This window comes from Equus asinus, chromosome 22 (assembly GCF_041296235.1).
Source record: "Equus asinus isolate D_3611 breed Donkey chromosome 22, EquAss-T2T_v2, whole genome shotgun sequence".
Lineage (NCBI taxonomy): Eukaryota > Metazoa > Chordata > Mammalia > Perissodactyla > Equidae > Equus > Equus asinus.
The window spans coordinates 64017235-64036607 of record NC_091811.1 but is presented as its reverse complement, the minus strand read 5'-3'; the positions used below and the strand labels follow the sequence as shown (position 1 = coordinate 64036607).

General features: G+C 43.0%; 1 protein-coding gene across 2 annotated transcripts in view; it reads right to left on the bottom strand.

Moving 5' to 3' along the window:
* SRGAP1 (SLIT-ROBO Rho GTPase activating protein 1) overlaps positions 1-14963 on the bottom strand; it is a 258624-nt gene extending 243661 nt beyond the window's left edge. For both annotated transcript variants that reach the window (XM_044755489.2, XM_044755491.2), the window contains exon 1: positions 14446-14963. In XM_044755489.2, coding sequence (XP_044611424.1) covers positions 14446-14512 — 67 coding nt within the window. In that variant the 5' untranslated portion in view covers positions 14513-14963. The remainder of the gene's footprint in view (positions 1-14445) is intronic.
* Between the last annotated feature and the right edge of the window lie 4410 nt (positions 14964-19373).

The window sequence follows — 19373 nt, the reverse complement described above, 5'->3', positions numbered from 1 at the left end:
CATGCAGGATCCCATATTACCTCCAGGTAACATGCACGTCTCCTTAGGCTCCTCTGGGCTGTGAAGTCTTCTGTAACCTGAAATTTATTATTATTGCTTCCAGAGCCAGAGTTCACAGAGGTGGTAGTACACTACTGTGTGCCACACAGTCCGTTCAACACTCTGCTTGTCTAACAACGCTCTGAGGTAGGTACTATTATCACCTCCATGGTACAGGCAAGGAGAGTGAGGCAGGATGACAGTAAGTAAAGTGCCCACAGTTAAAACAGCTGGCTAGTGGCTGAGCCAGGACTCAAACCCCAGGAGTCTATTTCTGAAGCCATGCCATAAACCACTATACTACTGAAACATACATAAATCTATGCAAGTATGCTTTTTTCAGTGTTAGGTGGTATGTGAATATGGGACATGGCATTATGAGAATGTCAGAAACATCCAAAAGAGGACTGACCACAAAGACAACAAGGTAATTTTCATCATGTTTCACAGTGCACAATGCTTTCTGGATGTTATTTCATCATTTAATTCCAAGACTGCTGGAGGAAATGAGATGCCTGACAGAAAAGAGAATAAAAGCTAATATAACTGTAGGAAGTAGAGTTCCAAGCTTCAAACAAGAGATATTTATTTGCAGATTAGGTATTTGGAGAAGGGAAGAAAATGTATATAATTAAAACTCTGAACTCTGGAAAAATAGATTCTGGAAATCTTTCAAACACAGATATTTGGTGACACATTTGAGTTCCCATAAACATTTTTAATACAATTGCAAAAGAAGTTCAAATAAAAATGGAGTGTCCATTTGAAAAGCATTCACTAATTCTTTTTGTAGTAGTGTACTCAGAAAACTCTCTTTGCTAAGGGACACAAAATCTAACAAATTCTCTTTTCTAAATTCTCAAAATTTACCAGCTTTCTGCGCCATATTACTAAGGAATGCATCCATTGTTTGTAATGAAGACAAAGGTGAAAACTGGGCACAGAAGAAATGAGAGCATCAAGCCCAGGGGTCAAAGAAAATGGTCCTCCCCTTTCTAGGGCTGCTCAACCTGCGCCGTCTAAAAAGGTGCTCCTTCTACCTACCTCTCTTCACTCCGCTCTAAGCACGGGGAGCAGACAACACTCGGTCCTGCAGCAATGATCACACCTTTGCCTCTGAGGTGCGGCTTTTCTCCTGGTGCTTGGGGATTAGAATTTGATTTGGCTGAACTGTAGACAGTCAACATGAGGCATGAGGAAAAGCCATCAATGATCCTCACAAGAGAACTTCTGCAAACAGCACTGCAAGTCATCAGATGCCAGGCGGTCACTATATACGTAAAACAAGACCAGCAGACTGACTTCTGCCTACACCCTCTCCTTGGTAAATAATGTTTGGAGGCTTAATTTCATTTTTCAAACTGGCTAATTTCACAACCAGGCTAAAATCTGGACTTCCTCAGAGGCGAAAATTGTCTGACTTAGTAAGATAAGCAGACACCTATTGTTCTATCTTAATTGCTGGAGGTCTGAGGGAGGGGCTGTTTTTGTAAGCCGCACCTTCAGAATTATAAAAGTGAAGGGCAAAAGTCGAGAGGTCTTCCACAGACCAACTGAGAAGGGAGTTAGAAATGACAGCCCAGAAACTGGGACATCAGGCACTTTGAGAGCGGCTGGAACCTTCACAAATGCTCTTGTCATGCCAAGTCAGCTATTCTGCTGTGATGCCAAGAAGGCTGGAGGGTGCCACCTCTCCATGGGGCCCTGAATTACTATAGGTTCCTGAAGCCAGCTTTAGAGTAGAACTCCAAGGGATAAAATGATAGAAGCAGCTTCACAAGAAAAGGAAAGTTGTCACCTGCAAACTGCAAGAGTGAAAGACCAGACTCTGGAGGATTAGCAAGACCCCAGCTTTCCCAACAGCATCTCAGATTATTCAGAAAGCGTGGGTGTTCCCGGGCTCTGGCCCAATCAGAGCCTTTCACTGATGCTCACTGCACATTTTCATCCCTAAAATCCATATACACTGCATTTTTCCATGTGCAGACACAAACCTATGTATGAAGAACTTAAAAGTATTTGTGTGACATTATTTGCTCTCCTGCATGCGCATCTTCGTCAGTGTGTGCATCTTGGATGATAAACATCATTCTAGATGGCAAGGACAGAATCCTGTAATTCTCTCTAGGAAAAAACAGATTTTTCCTTCCCATAGTAACTTAAACTATATATACTGTAGGGTTCTCTTGCTGAAACAGAACTCTGTATTGGATAAATTAAAAATAACTGTATGGGGGCCGGCCCCGTGACCGAGTGGTTTCCTTGATTCACTGTATTGTATATTTATTTTCTCTTTCATTAGTTTTTTCCTCCTTATTATTTCCTTCCTTTTATTTTTTGGTGAGCATTATTTTGCTCATTCTTTTTTAAGCTCATACTTATTTTCCAAGTTCTTACTTCTCCTCTTTTCTAAAGTAATAAAATTTCCTCTAAATACTGTTTTACCTGCATTCTACAAATTTTTGTAGGTAGTGTTTTTGTTATCTTTCAGTTCTGTGTATTTTCTAATTTCCATTATGATCTTTTTCTGTGACTCATGATCTGTCTAAAAATGTTCTAAATTTTCCAGATATACAGAGTTATTTTAGTTATCTTTTTGTTACTGATTTCTAATTAACTTGTCATCATAGAATACATGGTCTGACTATACTGATCTTTTGAAATATTTTTCTTGACACTGTTTTCCTTGGCCACGCTATTTAAGACGATAACCCTCAACCTCTCCTGGCCCTTCCCATCCCCTTCCTCTGCTTTTAATCTCTCCATAGGACTTATTATCATTTGATCTATTTTATACTGACTTTATCTTGTCTTGGGCCTTTTTAAATTGTTTGCTTTTGTGAAAGCTGGTGATGAGATTAAAGTCATATTTTAAAGATATTTTACACAGCATTTTAGTTTCAACTGGAAAGGTCATGCAGGAGTATCTATCTAAATTTACCATATTGTAAGAAATAGAAGTCTAATATTCAGTGTGTTTTTTTCTTTTTGAGCCCATCAATCTATTGCATGGGTTTTTTGTTGAGATATAATTGACATTTAACATTATATCAGGGGCCAGTCTGGTCATGCAGCAGTTAAGTTCGCACAATCAGATTCTCAGTGGCCCAGGGTTCACCGGTTCGGATCCTGGGTGTGGACATGGCACCGCTTGGCACGCCATGCTGTGGTAGGCGTCCCACGTATAAAGTAGAGGAAGATGGGCATGGATGTTAGCTCAGGGCCAGTCTTCCTCAGCAAAAAGAGGAGGATTGGCAGCAGCTAGCTCAGGGCTAATCTTCCTCAAAAAAAACACAAATAAAACCCCATTATACTAGTTTCAGGTGTACAATATAATAATTCGATATTTGTGACTATTGCAAAATGATCATCACAGTGAGTCAATATCCATCACCACACAGCTAATGTCTTTTTTTCCTGTGATGAAAACTTTTAAGATCTACTCTCTTAGCAACTTTCATACAGTTATTTATTTTTTTAAAAAAGATTGGCACCTGTGCTAACAACTGTTGCCAATCTCTTTTTTTTAATTTTTCTGCCTAAATCCCCCCAGTACATAGTTACATATTTTTGTTGTGGGTCCTTCTAGTTGTGGCATGTGGGACCTCATGGGTCAAAGAAGAAACCATTATGAAAAGTTAAAAGTACTTAGAACTTAATTCTGATCAATGTTATATATATCAAACTTGTGAGATGCAGCAATGGTGGTACTTTAAGGAAAATTATCATAAATATTCATTAGGAAAGAAGAATAGATGCCTTTAGGAATGACACTTATATTAGAAATAACATTTGTATTAGAAAAGAAATTCACTGCCTTAAGTGCTCACAGTAGCAATGAAGGATGTAAATGAATAAGCTATGTATCCAAATTAAGAAAATAGATAAAGAATAGAGTAAACCCAAAGAAAATAAGAAAGATGATAGTAAAGATAAGAGCAGAAATCAATAAAAGAGAAAAGAAAAACTAAAAAAATAGACAAACCCCTTTTAAGCTTCAGCAATAGAGATAAGGCAAAAATAAATATTTTAAAATAGCATTTAAAATTCAATACAGATCAGCTTATATTTTAAAAATAAGAGTATATTATCATCAACATTATGTATATTTGGAAACTGATACAAGATGGACAAATTTCTAGAAAAATATATCTTACTAAAACTGACTCTAGAAGAAATAGAAAGGGTAAATAACCCTAGAACTACTAAAGAAAATGATTAACTGCTGGTTAGCAGTTAAAAAGTTCTTCACACTAAGAGAATAACTAGACCCCAATAAACAGTTCTACTGAACTTTCAAGGAAAGGACTATTCCAAAATTTCAAACTCTTTCACAAAATAGAAAGAGAAGCAATATTCTCCAACGCATTCTCTGAGGGTAGTATAACTTAGATATGAACCCAGACAAGGACTTATCAGAAAGGAAAACCCTAGGCCTGTTTCACCGAAGAATCTGGAGATTAAAAAACCTAAACTAGATATTGGCAAACTAAATCCAAGTACACACACACATGCGCGCACAATGATGAAGATAGTTTAATTCTGGAATGCCAAGATGGTTTAATTTAGGAAAGCTATACATACTACTCATCACATTAACAGCTTAAAGAAGAAAAAATAATATCAATAGATGCAAAAAGAAAAAAGGGAACAATTAACCACCTATTAATGATTAAAACCTCAAGTAAACAAGGAATAGAAGAGATTTTACTTAACCTGATAAAGAGCATTTATAATAAACCAAAAACAAGCATCCTCTTTCAAGGGAAGAAGGGCTTGAAAGCATTCCCTTTAAATCCAGAACAAGAAGAGAATGCCAATGTCACCACTTTTATCAACTTTGTACTCAAATTTCTGCCTAGGGCAAAAATACCAGAAAACTAAATTAAAGCCATAACATTTGGAAAGGAAGAAATAAAGTTTGCCTTATTTGCAAATAAGATTTATTTTTTTGCAAAAAGTCTGAATAAATTATTAGAAATAAAAGACTAGCAAAGTGGTTGGATATAAAACAAATATGCCAAAGCAAACTGCATTTCTACACACCAGAAGCAATCAGAAAACAATTTTAAAAGAGAGCTCATGAACATGAGTAACAAAAATTGTAACAGATCATGAAGTAAATCTAACAAAAACACAGACAATATAAAACTTTGCAGTAAGATATTTAAAAACAACTAAATAAATGGAGAAATATTCATATTCATGGGTAGGAAGAACTAATATCATATAGGTGACAATTCTCTTCTGGCTGATGTATAATTTCATGCACTTTCAATAAAAATGCCAATGGGTTCCCCACGAGAGACAAACTGATCCTAAAATGTATTTGGAAGAGAAAAGACCAAGATCACCAAGATAATTCTGGATGAGAATAAGGAAGGAAGATTCGGGCTACCAGATATGATGACCTATTATAAAGCTATAGTAATTAAGATAGTGTGATACTGGTGCAAGAATCTATAAATTAACCAATGAAACACAAGAGAGTGTCCAGAGAGAGACTCATGTCTATACGAAACTTTGATCGAGACAAAAAGAGTAGACGACTTTTTAAAAGAAGAGACTATGTAGCAAATGGTACTAAAAAAGATATCTGTTTTTCAGAGTTGTCCTTATTATAATAGTTTAGCCTTTACCTTAACTAACACATTTGGTCGATATTAAGTATTTTTCAGGATGTGGAACTCTCATTTACTGGTGGCAAGAGTATAAATACCAAGAACTTTGAGAAAGTTTGACATTATGTAGTAACACTGACCATGCACATTTCCTACGACCTAGTAGGTACACCTCAAGAAAATCATGTAGACCAGAAGACATCTATAGCATTTTATAAATTATTATTATTATTCATGATAGCAAAAAACTATAAACAACTCAAATGTCATGAATAGTTTGTAGTATTTTCATGCACTGGAATAAATACATCAAGGAAAATAACTACAGCCACACACATTCATGTAGATTAATCTTAATATCCTAATATTGAGTGAAAAATGGAAGTCTTACATTCAATTCTTTAGTCCATTCTGAGTTGAGTTTTTCTCCATTGAGAATATTCGCTGAGGGTTTGTCATATATGGCCTTTATTATGTTAAAGTATTTTCCTTCTATACCCATTTTTAGATTTTTTATCATAAATGGATGCTGTATCTTGTCAAATGCCTTCTCTGCATCTATTGAGATGATTTTTATTCTTTATTTTGTTAATGTGGTGTATCACGTTGATTGATTTGCGGATGTTGAACCATCCCTGCATCCCTGGAATGAAACCCACTTGATCATGATGTATGATCTTTTTAATGTATTGTTGTATTCAATTTGCTAGTATTTTGTTGAGGATTTTTGCATCGATGTTCATCAGTGATATTGGCCTGTAATTTTCTTTTGTTGTGTTGTCCTTGTCTGGTTTTGGTATTAGGATCACGTTGGCTTCACAGAATGAGTTAGGAAGCCTCCCCTCCTCTTCAATTTTTCAGAAGAGTTTGAGAAGGAAAGGTATTAAGCCTTCTTTGAATGTGTGGTAAAATTCACCAGGGAAGCCATCTGGTCCTGGACTTTTATTTTTTGGGAGGTTTTTGATTACTGTTTCGATCTCCTTACTGGTGATTGGTCTATTCAAATTCTCTATTTCTTCTTGATCCAGTTTTGGAAGGTTGTGTGATTCTAAGAATGTATCCATTTCTTCTAGATTATCCAATTTGTTGGTGTATAGCTTTTCACAGTATTCTCTGATGATCTTTTGTATTTCTGAGGTGTCTGTTGTAATTTCTTCTCTTTCATTTCTGATTTTATTTATTTGAGCCTTCTCTCTTTTTTCCTTGGTGAGTCTAGCTAACGGTTTTTCAACTTTGTTTACCTTTTCAAAGAACCAGCTCTTGGTTTCATTCATTTTTTTCTATTGGTTTTTTAGTCTCTATTTCGTTTATTTCTGCTTTGATTTTTATTATTTCCTTCCTTCCAGCACGTATATGTAAAAGATAAGGATTTCTTATACATGCCAAAATACTATTATTTCAGTTTTTAATGTTAACATCAATTCCTCAACATCATAAAAAAAATCCAGTAAGTGTTCAAATGGCTTTGTATTCTTGATATATGAATATTACATACATCAAAACTATAAAGACAACTCTAAAACTGTCCTAAAATTTTAAAGAAAATGGGATGATTGACACTAAATTCAGAACTGTCTGAGGAGCAACGGAAGGAAGGGAGGTTTGCAGGAAAGGAGGTAACAGGAGTTTCTAAGACACTGGGAAAGTTATATTGCTTAACCTGGGCGTCTAGGAACCCAAGTATTCACTTTATTTTTATTTTTTAAATAGTAAGTAATCATTTTCTGTACCTATCTGTATGTGAACTTCACCAAAAAAAGAAAAAAAGAGAGAAGTTGCTCTCCCAAACACACATAAACACACATACACAGGCACGCCCACCTGTTAGCTGAACTCAAAGCAAGGAAAAGCCAAAGTATGTGAGTGAGTTGGAAGCAAACAAGAAGTCTGAAACTGTTCTGTGGACAATCTGAGGAGCAGAGGAGCAATCCAGAGACTCAGTTTTACTTGGATTGACCTTGCCCCACCCCCATCCTGAAAGAGCGAGGAGCTCAAAGTGAGATTCCTGCATTAAGTCAGGAAACTCACCAAAGGGCAGGGGGATACCACGGTCCAAAAATACAGGAAGTGCAACCTATACCAAGCAGGAAAAATAACCGGCAGTTCCTCCTGCCATGCATTGCAGCCTGGTAGGTCCGTGCAAGGCTCAGTCCCCCGGGCAGAGCAGGCACAACAGTGACTGGCACACGGTGAGCGCTCAAGAACTGTCAGCTGCTGTTACGGTTATTTTTAATTATCATTATGCCATCCTTTTATACTTTCTTTTTTTCAATTATTACAAAATATTTCTCCACACCATAAAATGTTCTTCAAAAACCACTGCTGATGACTGCGTAACATTGCACGCACACAAGTCAGTTACCTATCCCCCAGCAGAATTCAATCATTGCCTACTATTGGACATTTAGATCGTTTCCAGCTTCATGACTTTCTAAAGAAGTTACCCAGTATTTGAATTCAATTTAATTTCACGTTGATACCTGACTGAACACCCTACATGATTTTAAATGATCACCGTGTTAATTTATCCTAAAAGGAGTAATAATCCAAAACGATTATTCATTCAACAAATGTTTAATGAAGCCCTGTACTAGAAGTGTGGGAGACAGACAGACAACAATTTTTAATATCGAATGTTTTCTGTTATATGTCAATTATATCTCAATAAAGCTAGAAAAACTCACAGTGCTTTCTAATGAAGCAGAAGCAAATTCGCAGTTATCAGTGAACTTTTCATTTCTATATTGACTTTAAAAGAAAATATTTGTCTCAAGACCACGAAATTAAGTCAGTGACTTGATCTGATGGCATAAGAATCCTTTTCACCACAGGAAAATAAAATCCATTGACTGGACTACAGTTTTCATTTTCCATACAGCATCACTGAACGAAGACAGAGAAAATTTAAAACAAAAGTCGTAAGCCAACACATGGCAGCCCAGGCCCAGGAAACGTGCTTTCAGGCTCTGTGAGTTGTCCTTGGATGAGATATAATGACACAAAGGAAAAGCCACCTTATAAGGAGCGGAACCTCTCCGGTTTGCCTCACATTTCCCTTTTTAATTCCACCATCAGACTGGTTCCCTTAAAAGTACGGAGCACTTCATTAGGATGATTCAAGATTCGCCCACTTTGGGATCTATTCAGGTAGCAGACTGACGATTATGTATTTGAATTCCAAAAAGCTTATCTAAGTGAAAATGTAATGAGGCACTTGAAATGTAAAGAAAACCAAAATTAAACAGATAACAAGGACTAATTTTTATTGACTATTTATTATGTGCCAAGCCTGTGATAAATGCTTCCCACGAGTCACCCCACCGAAGCCTCACAAAGACAAGGAGGTAAGTACTATCATTATCCCCAGTTTACAGACGAAGAAATTGACTTAGAGGTCACACATGTAATTAGCGGCAGGGCTTGATGGCCAACACCAAAGTTCCTGCTCTTAAACACTATGTTCTATCTCCTCCCATCCTGAGACATCAACAGGAGAGCATGTATATCCTGTCAATAAACTAGAAACTAACTCAGGACCAACAAATAAAAATACCTTCAGAGAACTAAAAATATCTTCAAATAACTGTCTCTAATCCCAACTTCTACCTTCAAACAACTAAAACAACAACAGACAAGAGTGATGAGACATACAGCTTAGTCCCTTTTTTTAATCTTAATTCTTTTCTGAACTGAAGTGAAAATAGGTAGCATGGATGAATTAAGAAAAGGATCTGGTCAACACACAAAGTGGACTCGCAAACCAGGTCCAGCGTTGAGGACAAACTGGTCAACACGGCACAGCGTAAGCAAACCAACTGAGATTGCTCGTGCTGAGACTTACCATCCTGTAGGACACTCCGACACTCACTGTATTGTAGAAGGACACGCTTTACTCAAAACTTTCTCCAAAACTATTCCTTAATATATTTTGAAGTTCATGAAACTCATCAGGGTTTCTGGGCAAAATAAGAGGTCTTATTGCAATAGCTCCAATTAGTTTGACCAAAATTTTAAGCAAGTTATACTTGTACATATTCATATTTTTTTTCTTGATCTTAAGGCCACCATGTGAAGCGGCTGCCTGGACATTGTGATTTCTTGAAATGATCCGGGTGAAAACAACAACTCAGTTACAGTTCATCAGGGTAATTAACTCCTGTTAACAAAGCAGCATTGCCGTTCTCTCTTAGGTCCAAATAGGATGCCTTCTATGAATGCAAAGTCTAAGGAGGTGAGTGTTCTATCTCTCCTCTACTTTGTGAGGAATCTAAAAGTCCACCGCGATACTGACAAGCCCATGACCTGGGTTCTAGTCCCAGGTGTGTCATAGTTCACTGTGTAACTCCATCATTATGCCTCCTTGCATCGTGTAAATGAATGGGTTGGACAAGAAGTGTTGAAAGTCCCTCCCAGCTATAAAGTTTCAATTCATAATTTAAATTGTGGCTGTTTTCTATTCCAGGTTAGATGGAAGAACATTAGATGTAGACAGAGTTTCCACATTAGTGAAGTGGCACCTTTAATCTCCCTGTTGAAACCTATGGCACGCCATGGGGTCATACCAAATTGAATTGGCACTTCCCCATGTTCCATCTGCTACCAAAATGTACTATTGGTAGTTGAGGCAGCAGAGTGGTCGAAGAACCGGATTTTCTTGGCACTTCCCGTACACACGGCATGTAGATGAGTATGAGATTATCTCTAGGAAAACACTGCAAATAATAGCTGTCAATTCTTAGCAACTAACAACATGCATTATTAAAAACAAACACAACCCCTCATCCGTAAGTTTCACCTCACAAAATGTCTTCTTTTTTTTTGTTTTTTGTTTTTTTCGAGGAAGATTAGCCCTGAGCTAACTACTGCCAGTCCTCCTCTTTTTGCTGAGGAAGCCTGGCTCTGAGCTAACATCCGTGCCCATCTTCCTCTCGTTTATACGTGGGACGCCTACCACAGCATGGCTGCCAAGCAGTGCCATGTCCGCACCCGGGATCCGAACCAGCGAACCCCGGGCCGCCGAGAAGCGGAACATGCGAACTTGACCGCTGCGCCACCGGGCCGGCCCCTCACAAAATGTCTTCTGATTCTTTTAGTTCCCAAATGTGAACCAATATTTTGTATACCTGCTCCACAATATTTTTGCTGCAGAATTCAAAAACTACATGGGTCACTAAAATCCAGATAATCCCCAAACCTTCTGTGAGCCACTTGCTATGATCTTTCCCATGGCTAAGCTCTTCGCCAGAGATGCCAATGAACAGCATCGTCGACTGGTTTGCATTTCATACACTTTTCCAGGCAAGCTTGCTTTTTAAGGGTTTACACAAACAAGAGATTAATTTGTCTGGATTCTAAATCTTTGGGAAATTGACCGACAAGCACGAAATAGTCCATCTTTCTCTTCCTAGCTAACACACTCCTTTTAAATTATTGCTTGGGGTCTTCTTGTCCCCGATTTAAACCTATCTATTCTTCAACTACTTATATAATTTCCAATTCTCCCTCCTCTTGCAATTCTGTGCTATACTTTTCTGAACACGGTCTTCCTATTTTTCTGTATTCTCTGTTGCATTTTAATTCCCTGAAAACTCGAATGATACACAGCACTTATGAATTATGAAAAACACAAAAGCAAAAATGATTCCCCCCAAAACACAGCAGCCAAGAGAAAATGCAAAAAGCTTGAAAATTTTACTGAATGATTAATATGAACTGACATGACATCTTCAATTAGACTCAAAGACCCCTAGGACTGAGAGAATCCAAACCCCGGATCTTTTAGTGAGAAAACCAAAACACAGAGGGAAGCTACGTGACTTGCCCAACATGATGCATCTAACTAGACACATTTATGATCTTACTCATAAAATTACACATTATCACCTACGATGGTTCTTTTCCCAGTTGGGAACAGCTTCATGAAGTCTGTTCCCAAAACATGTGCAGGCAGCCACAGTGGCAAAATCCCACATCTGGAGTGACTCCTTTAGATCAAACCATCCTCTCAGAAATTCTGAAATAAATGCAACTGGTATTAGGAAACAGGAAAGAATAAGACAGGACAATGCTCCAGAGTATCAGGTTCTAAGTTGGAAGGTAAAAAACTACAAAAAATGACTCAAAGTCACTCATACACCTGAGCCCCCCAGAGAGTCCAACACATGTGGCTTTACTCATTGGGAGCAGACCTGTGTCTTCTCTTAATGAGTCCAACAAAGCCAGGTTTTCCTCCAGCAACAGAAGAGGCCACAGTTCTTTTGTTGGTCATCAGATAAAACAGCTGGCTAGAATAAAGGAGCTCGTTGTTCTAAAACCACCTGTCTTTAAACAGTGGGCTAGGACTCTGCCAGGGTAAGATGCTCACCCTTAAAGAGAGACTCCGGAAATGAAAGAGTGAGAAAACCAGAATCCTGCCTCTCGTGCCGCCCTTCCGAAGGAGCCTTCCCTCACTGCAGAGGACAGCTGGCCTTGGGCACCATTTAACTGTCATCTCTCTCCCACTCTCTTCTTGATTTTGCCTAGATTTACAGGTGAATTTGTGCCATTAAAGGTATGATCCGACACCACTGTATTACCCTATTCCCATATTTGCATAGGGCAATCATGATCTGGGTTAGACACAGGATGTGTAAGTATTGCAGGGTAAGCAGATAAAGTCTACACACAGGCCCTGAGGAGAAGGGCAGGGCAGGGGCAGTAAAGACTCATAAAGCAGCCTGAGGACTCCTGGGAGCAGTGTGTAAGCAAGAAGAGAGGAAGAGAACAGACAGATCTAGGGGACAGAATTTATTCCAAAAATAATCTTCACCATGTTCATAACGTTTTCTGGGATTGGATTTGACAGATACATTCTAAACATTCCAACACATCCCATTTTATTGACTTTTGTTTGTTTGTTTGGTGAAGAAGATTGGCCCTGAGCTAACATCTGTTGCCAATCCTCCTCTATTTTGCATGTGGGATGCCGCCACAGCATGGCTTGATGAGTGGTGTGCAGGTCTGTGCCAGGGATCCAAACCCACAGAGCCCGGGCCACTGCAGCAGAGCACACAAACCCAACCACTACACTACCGGCCAGCCACCCCATTTTACTGATTTTTAATCAGTGTAGAGGGCCTATACTCTCAAGCATATAAGTAACCATATAACTAGAGAATTCATACTCAAAGAAATTAATCATATTTTTCATGTAAGGACTTGATCATGGACAATGACCTCAGAGCAGAAATGTAACTAAACCAATACTGGGAAATGCATTCTGCCAGTCAGTATTCCAGGCAGCAGGAAAGCCAGACTGCCATTCCTCGAAGACCTGCCACAAAGAGCCATGTGGAAAGCCGGCACAGAGCAATGGTGATGCTGAGCAAGAGTTCCACCTAAGAATGAAAGGTTTTAGGCTGTGTTGGACTCGTTAAGAAAGGTTACACTCATTAGAAAGTTTACCTGTTTCTAAGGAAATAATTACTTCTCTGCTAATATTAACTCCCATGCCAATGTAACCAGTTCTTATAACAATATATTGTTTTAATTAGAAGCAGATTTTAAAAATCTGTGTTTCCTGCACAATGTTTGCCTTAACTCCATTACAGGAGTCAGCCTAAAGGAAATATCAGCCCCTGGACTTGTAGTGGCGTTTGTCGGTGACCATGATGAGCTGGTCCAGATTCACACCCAGGTGACAGAGGGTTCTCCCACCAGGCCCTCTCACAGGACTCCAGGCATTTCCACAACTTAACCACACAAAAGAACACCCGGGCTGCTCCTGCTTTCCCAAGGCAAGCACAGGGATGCCCTCCTCCGTGGCCCTTTCATAACATTGTATCTTTACAAACACAGGTGTCTATGAAGCAATTTTTAGGAACTTTGCATTAAATATTGCAAATAACAGCAGCAACCTCAACACTCCATCCATTGTCTCAATAAGGAAAGCTACCGGTCAGAGACCCCAAAAGAGGAGAAAAAAACCCAACAAATGTATTTATTTATTAAACACTTCAACAGCACCAAATACTTGTACCAGAGAGAAAACATATTTTTTTAAACCACAAGGCACATTCAGTAAAAATGCTTAATCAACCTTAATTAGGTTCGTTAGTTGACAATGTAAATGGATTGAAACTACTACTTAAATATTCAAACCTTCATTTTACATGCAAGTGGCTTCCAGCAAATGATAAAGCCATATTGCCGTGGGAGCGTGAAAGATGGCACTGAATTCTGGCCTATTATGAAGGAGGAGTCGCATTCCACTAGTGCCTGCTCGGTTTAACCGCCAGGCTGTTAGGGAGCCGTCTTATAAAATGAGGACGCGCCCTAATAAATTAATAGTGAACGGTGTACATGTCCAAAATTGCCTGTACTCAATGAAGCTCCGGACCACTTGGTGTCCAGACTTCAGAAAAATAACTCCTTAAAAAAAATAATGTGACAATGGTAACATTTTAAAATAATACTGAGGAGGATGATAACTGGGCAGGGCCGCTGCTGCCTGCCGCCCCTCTAAGTTGTCCAGCTGAAGGTGGTTAAGTTAGAGCCAGGTCTCTCCCTGTTGGAGGGCGCGCTGGCAGCCGGGGAGAGCCACCCGGTTTCCAGCTCCCCGTGGGCTTGACGGCACTAGGGTTCGGGCTGGGACTGGCGTGTCCGAAGCCCCGGGTGGCTCAGCCCGGCGCTCCAACTGTCCCTCGCCACGTTCCCCCAACGCAGACACCAAGTTAGAAATGCAACTCCCGGAACACAATGACGAGAAGGCACACAAAAGGAGCGAGGCGGCCGCTCCCATCCTTACCTTTGACTTGACTTTCATACTCGGCTATGATCTCTTTGTCCTTTTTGAATCTGCTCGGAGTGGACATTATCCAGCTGTTTGGGGTTTGCTCTCAATGGCCAAGTTCTGTTAGGGGGTCACAAACGGGTCTCGCCGGAGAGGCAGAGTTGTACTCCCACACGCCGGGAGCCCGGAGGCAGCGCCGACAGGAGGGCGAGGAGGGGGAGGAGGCGAACAGGAGCGAGCCGAGCCCTAGATTAACCCGGGCGCCGGCACCATACTCTCCGGAGCGGGCGGCCGTCGGGGAGCGGGGGCGCCCGGGGCTCGGGGCCCGAGAGGCCCGGCGCGCAGGCAAGTCCCGCGAGCGAGGGCCGGGGGCGTCTCCCTGCCCAGCCCTCCGGAGCCGGCCACGTCCTCTACGGCCGCCGGGCGGGCGCGGGGAGCGCGCGGGCGCCCCGCACCATTGTTCGAAACCCGCACCGGGCGCTCGGGCAGGGCGGGCGTGGAGCGCGGGCGCCGCGACCCTCCCTTCCTGCTCCGGCCGCCGCCTCCGGCGCTCCGCGCTCCCGCCCGGGCTTGGGATGCTGCCGCCGCGGCCGCCGCTCCTCCGCGGGCAGAGCTGCTGCGGCCCCCGGGCAGGCGACAGGCACCGCGGGGCGAAGGCGAGCGAGGGCGGCGGCGGCGCCGGTCCAACGCGTCCTGGGCGCAGCCCGGCGGAGTTTGGGTCTCCAGAGCCGGCGCCGCCAGGGGCCTCCGCCTCCTCGGCCACGGTGCGCCCAGGCGCCCTCTGTCTGCTCGTCCCCCTGGCCGCTGCTGCCCCCCGCAGGCCGCCGGCGACAGGCACCGTCGCACGCGCCCCGGAGGAGCCGCCCCCCGCGGCCGCAAACTTGCCGGCGCGCCCTGGCCCGCGGCTGCCGGCGCCCTGCGAGCGCGCTGCGGGCGGCGGGGCGGGGCGGGGCGGGGGGCTCGCTGCAGGGGACGGCGTAGTCGCCGCGGCCCTCCCTACCCTCTCCCGGCCCGCTAGGCCCCCTCCTGTGGCCCCCCGCGGCCCCGCCCCTGCGCCCAGCCCCCGGCCCAGGGCGACGCCCCCCGCGCCTCCCTCCGCGGGGGTCCCGCCCTGCCGGCCGGATCGCGGCCCGAGGGGCCGGACGACGCCCTCCCGACCAGGGGCTCTGCCTTTGGCACAGGATGGGAGTTCTGGAGGGGCTCTTTCTGAATCCCTTGGAGAAATCCAGAATTGGATGTCTCCATGACAGAAAGAGATGTGGCTCCAAGATGTTGGACCCCAGTAGGAAAACTGGAGACTGAATTGTCAAGGACTTAGCTGTTAAAAATCGAAGAAGGAGGGCAAAACTTCAATCTAAGGGGAGAGAAATACCATCTTTTTTTTTTTTTTTTGAGGTATACTTTTTGGTGAGGAAGATTGGCCCTGAGCTAACACATCTGTTGCCCATCAACACCCCCCCCCCCCCCCCACCACCACCACCACCCTGGGCCAAACCCTGGGCCAAGCCCCAGTACATACTTGAATATTCTAGTTGTAGGTCCTTCGAGTTCCTCTACGTGGGACTCTGCCACACCATGACTTGTGAGCGGTGGGTAGGTCCACGCCCAAGATCCGAACTGGCAGACCGGGCCTCTGAAGCATAGAGTGTGAACTTAACCACTAGGCCACCGGGCTCACTCCCCAAAATACCATCTTGAACACAATATTCTCCACATCTGAGAAGTAGTTCAGGCGTGGTGTGCGAATAGGTCACACTTAGGAAGTCGCTGGCCTTTTGACAGACATTTACCACTTGGGATCTTTCCTGGCTCCTTTCAAATCCCTTCTCAAGTATTATGGGCCTGATTTATCAAAGTGATGCGTCCAAGAGCGTGTCCAGTACAAAAACGTCTTCCCTGCGAGATCTAAGGAGAGTGGGGCCTTTCAGACTTTGATCATTCATTCATGTATTCAGTGACAAACTTTCAGGTTCTTACTGCCGGCGGAGCACCAAGCTGAGAGCTCGGGCAGGAATCAGAGACCAGGCCCTGAGCTGAAGGATCTCATGGTCTATTGTTGGAGAAATCAATCATTACAGGCAGGACAATAACGCTGTAAGAGAGAGAAATACTCCTGGCTTTGGGAGCCCTAAGCAAGGAAACATGGACGGTGTAAGAGGTTTGGAGGGAAAGGCTTTCCAGAGAGGTGCCGTTTGAACTGTGTTTAAGGATGGATGGTAAGCAGTTTGCCACCTCAGAGTGGGAAAGGGCTGCATTCCAGGGGATGAGGGGGCGTGGTACTCTGGGGCAGATGCAAATACAGTTATGTCCTTCACTAAAATACCAGATCGCTGGTGGGAGAAGAAAAATATTAAAAAATTTTAAATATATATGCATGTTTCCACTGATCGTCCACGTTGTGTTTAATTGTAAAGCTTTTTAAAATTTATTTTAGCAAAATTTTTAACTTTATAAACCGAAGAGAATGTAAGGAAAAAAATTTTTTTTACGTTTTTTCCCCCATTTTGCCACACAGGAGGTTAACTGTGGACCCCTGACTTCACGTGGCACTGTCTTCTGTAAGTGCACAGGGTGAAGAGCCAGACATCCAAGGCCGAGGCTGGGAAGGAAGGTCAGGGCCGCCTGGGAGCACGTGGTTCTGTGGACGGCAGCAAGCCTTTCAAGCAGAGTGTCATGAGCACACAGATGCTTTAGAAAGATGACTGTTGGCAGCGTGGAAGGATGAGTTGGCCAATGGGAACAGAGAGGCCAGAGGCAAGCAGCCGGCTTTGGTGATGATGGAAGTCAATCTAACTGACTCCTATCATGCAGCCATGGCGCTGTGGGATTTAGTTTATGTTTGCGCCTAGGAAGGATAACTAGGCAGCGGAGAATGCAGCCCCTAGAAATCAATGATTGGCTGAGTGTAGACCTGAGCCACCGTGGTAGGTACAAGCCCAAAAGACAGGGCGCCCAGGGGTGAATCCCAGCTCTGCCGCCTCCTGCGTGAGCCGGTGGAACTCCCTGCGCCTCTCCAGGCCTCAGCTTCCTCATCTGCGCAGTGGGTTCATGCCTCGCTCCTGGGGATGTTATAAGCACTGACTGAGATGACACCAGACGCCTGTACATACCCAGTGAATGTTAATGATCTTTGTTATTATCTCAGTTTTAATCTTCTTTGAAAGAAAGCTATTTAAAAATTAGAACCAGTATCGTCATTATCTTTGATTTCATCATGGTGTCTAATAAACCACCAATACATTTTCTTGAATGTTCATCTTTTTTTTTTTTAAGGATGGGCACCTGAGCTAACAACTGTTGCCAATCGTCCTTTTTTTTTCCTTTCTGCTTTTTCTCCCCAAATCCCCCCAGTACGTAGTTGTATATTTTAGTTGTGGGTCCTTCTAGTTGTGGCACGTGGGACGCCGCCTCCACGTGGCCCGAGGAGTGGCGCCACGTCCGCACCCAGGATCCGAACCAGCGAAACCTTGGACCGCCGCTTTGGAGCTCGGGAACTTAACTACTCGGCCACAGGGCCCGCCCCTGAATGTTCACGTCTTAACGTTAGTAAGCCACCATTTTATTGTTGTTGAAGATTGGGTCCCGCCCACTAAAGAAAGCATTTTGCATGCATTCTTACAAGAACCCTACAAGGTGGACACCATTGTCCTCAGTTTACAGGTAAGAACTTGGAAAGTTCAATAAATGTGTAGAGGCCTGACTGGGCCAGAATTCCAGCCCCTATCAGCTTGCCTCCAAGGTGAGTTTTCCCAATTTTTCATTCTGCTTCCTAAGAACTTACGGTTCCTTTAAACTTGTGAAGCATGTTCGCATACAGTGAAGCGTGTGCCACGGATCCAGGGTTTTCCTTTGGTGAATCTTCTCATCCAGCCATTCAGTGTGATAAGCAAGTCAATTGTTCTTTTCAGAGTTTCTCTTATCTTTCTTATATTTAAGAACCCACTTTGCCTCACACAGCTCGTATGGAGAAAGCCTGTGACTGAAGATCCAGAAAGCCGGAGTGACCCCGGTTTGGGAAACAGGAGCGGGGGTTCTAATTCTGTGCCGTTGCTCCCCCTTGTAGAGGCTGTTTTCTAGGCCATACAACAGGGGTGGTTGTCTGCACTTTGCCACCTCACGTTTCCCCTCCCCCACCATACTCCAGCTCTTTAGGGGCCTGTTGGGAGAAGTTTGGAGTGCCTGACTGTAGGATCCCTACTACATGTTAATCCACCCTGGTATCCAGCATTTTCTTTTCAGGACCCCTCCAGATTTCCTGAAGTGAAAGTTCATATACCACCTGACCGCAAACCCGAGAGTGGGTAGCACTACACCCTGGGGCTTTGCACCATCCTACAGCATCACTTTGGCCCAGTGGTAAATAATTGAAATCACTTTTAAAAGTTAAATATATAAATACATTAAGGAGTTAATGCCAAATTCCACGATTTAAAAAATTTTTTAAATTTATTTATTTTTGTGAGGAAGATTGACCCTGAGCTGACATCTGTGCCAATCTTCCTCTATTTTGTATGTGGGATGCTGCCAGAGCGTGGCTTGATGAGTGATGTGTAGGTCCACACATGGGATCTGAACCCAGGAACCCCAGGTCAAGAAGTGGAGTGTGGGAACCTAACCATTCCACCACAGGGTTGGCAATTTTTTAGCTACAGTTTCAGCGTCTAAGAATTTCACTGCGGAGGTGGGCCATTTGGCTGCTCCCCGACATGTAAGGGATGCAGGGATGTGTTCTCCTCTGAGTGTGGGGATGGAAAAGTAGATGAAGCCCTTTCAGTATCCTAAGTTTTATTCTTGGATCCAGCCAGTGCATCAGAACACCAACTGTGGTGCCCGCATATCCTGCACTGTCTTGACCCTGTGACCCTTGGCTTCTCAAGCTGCTTACCGTAGTGCTTTCAATGGATGGTGTTTTGGTATGGTGTCCTGGGCAGTGTTTTATCGAG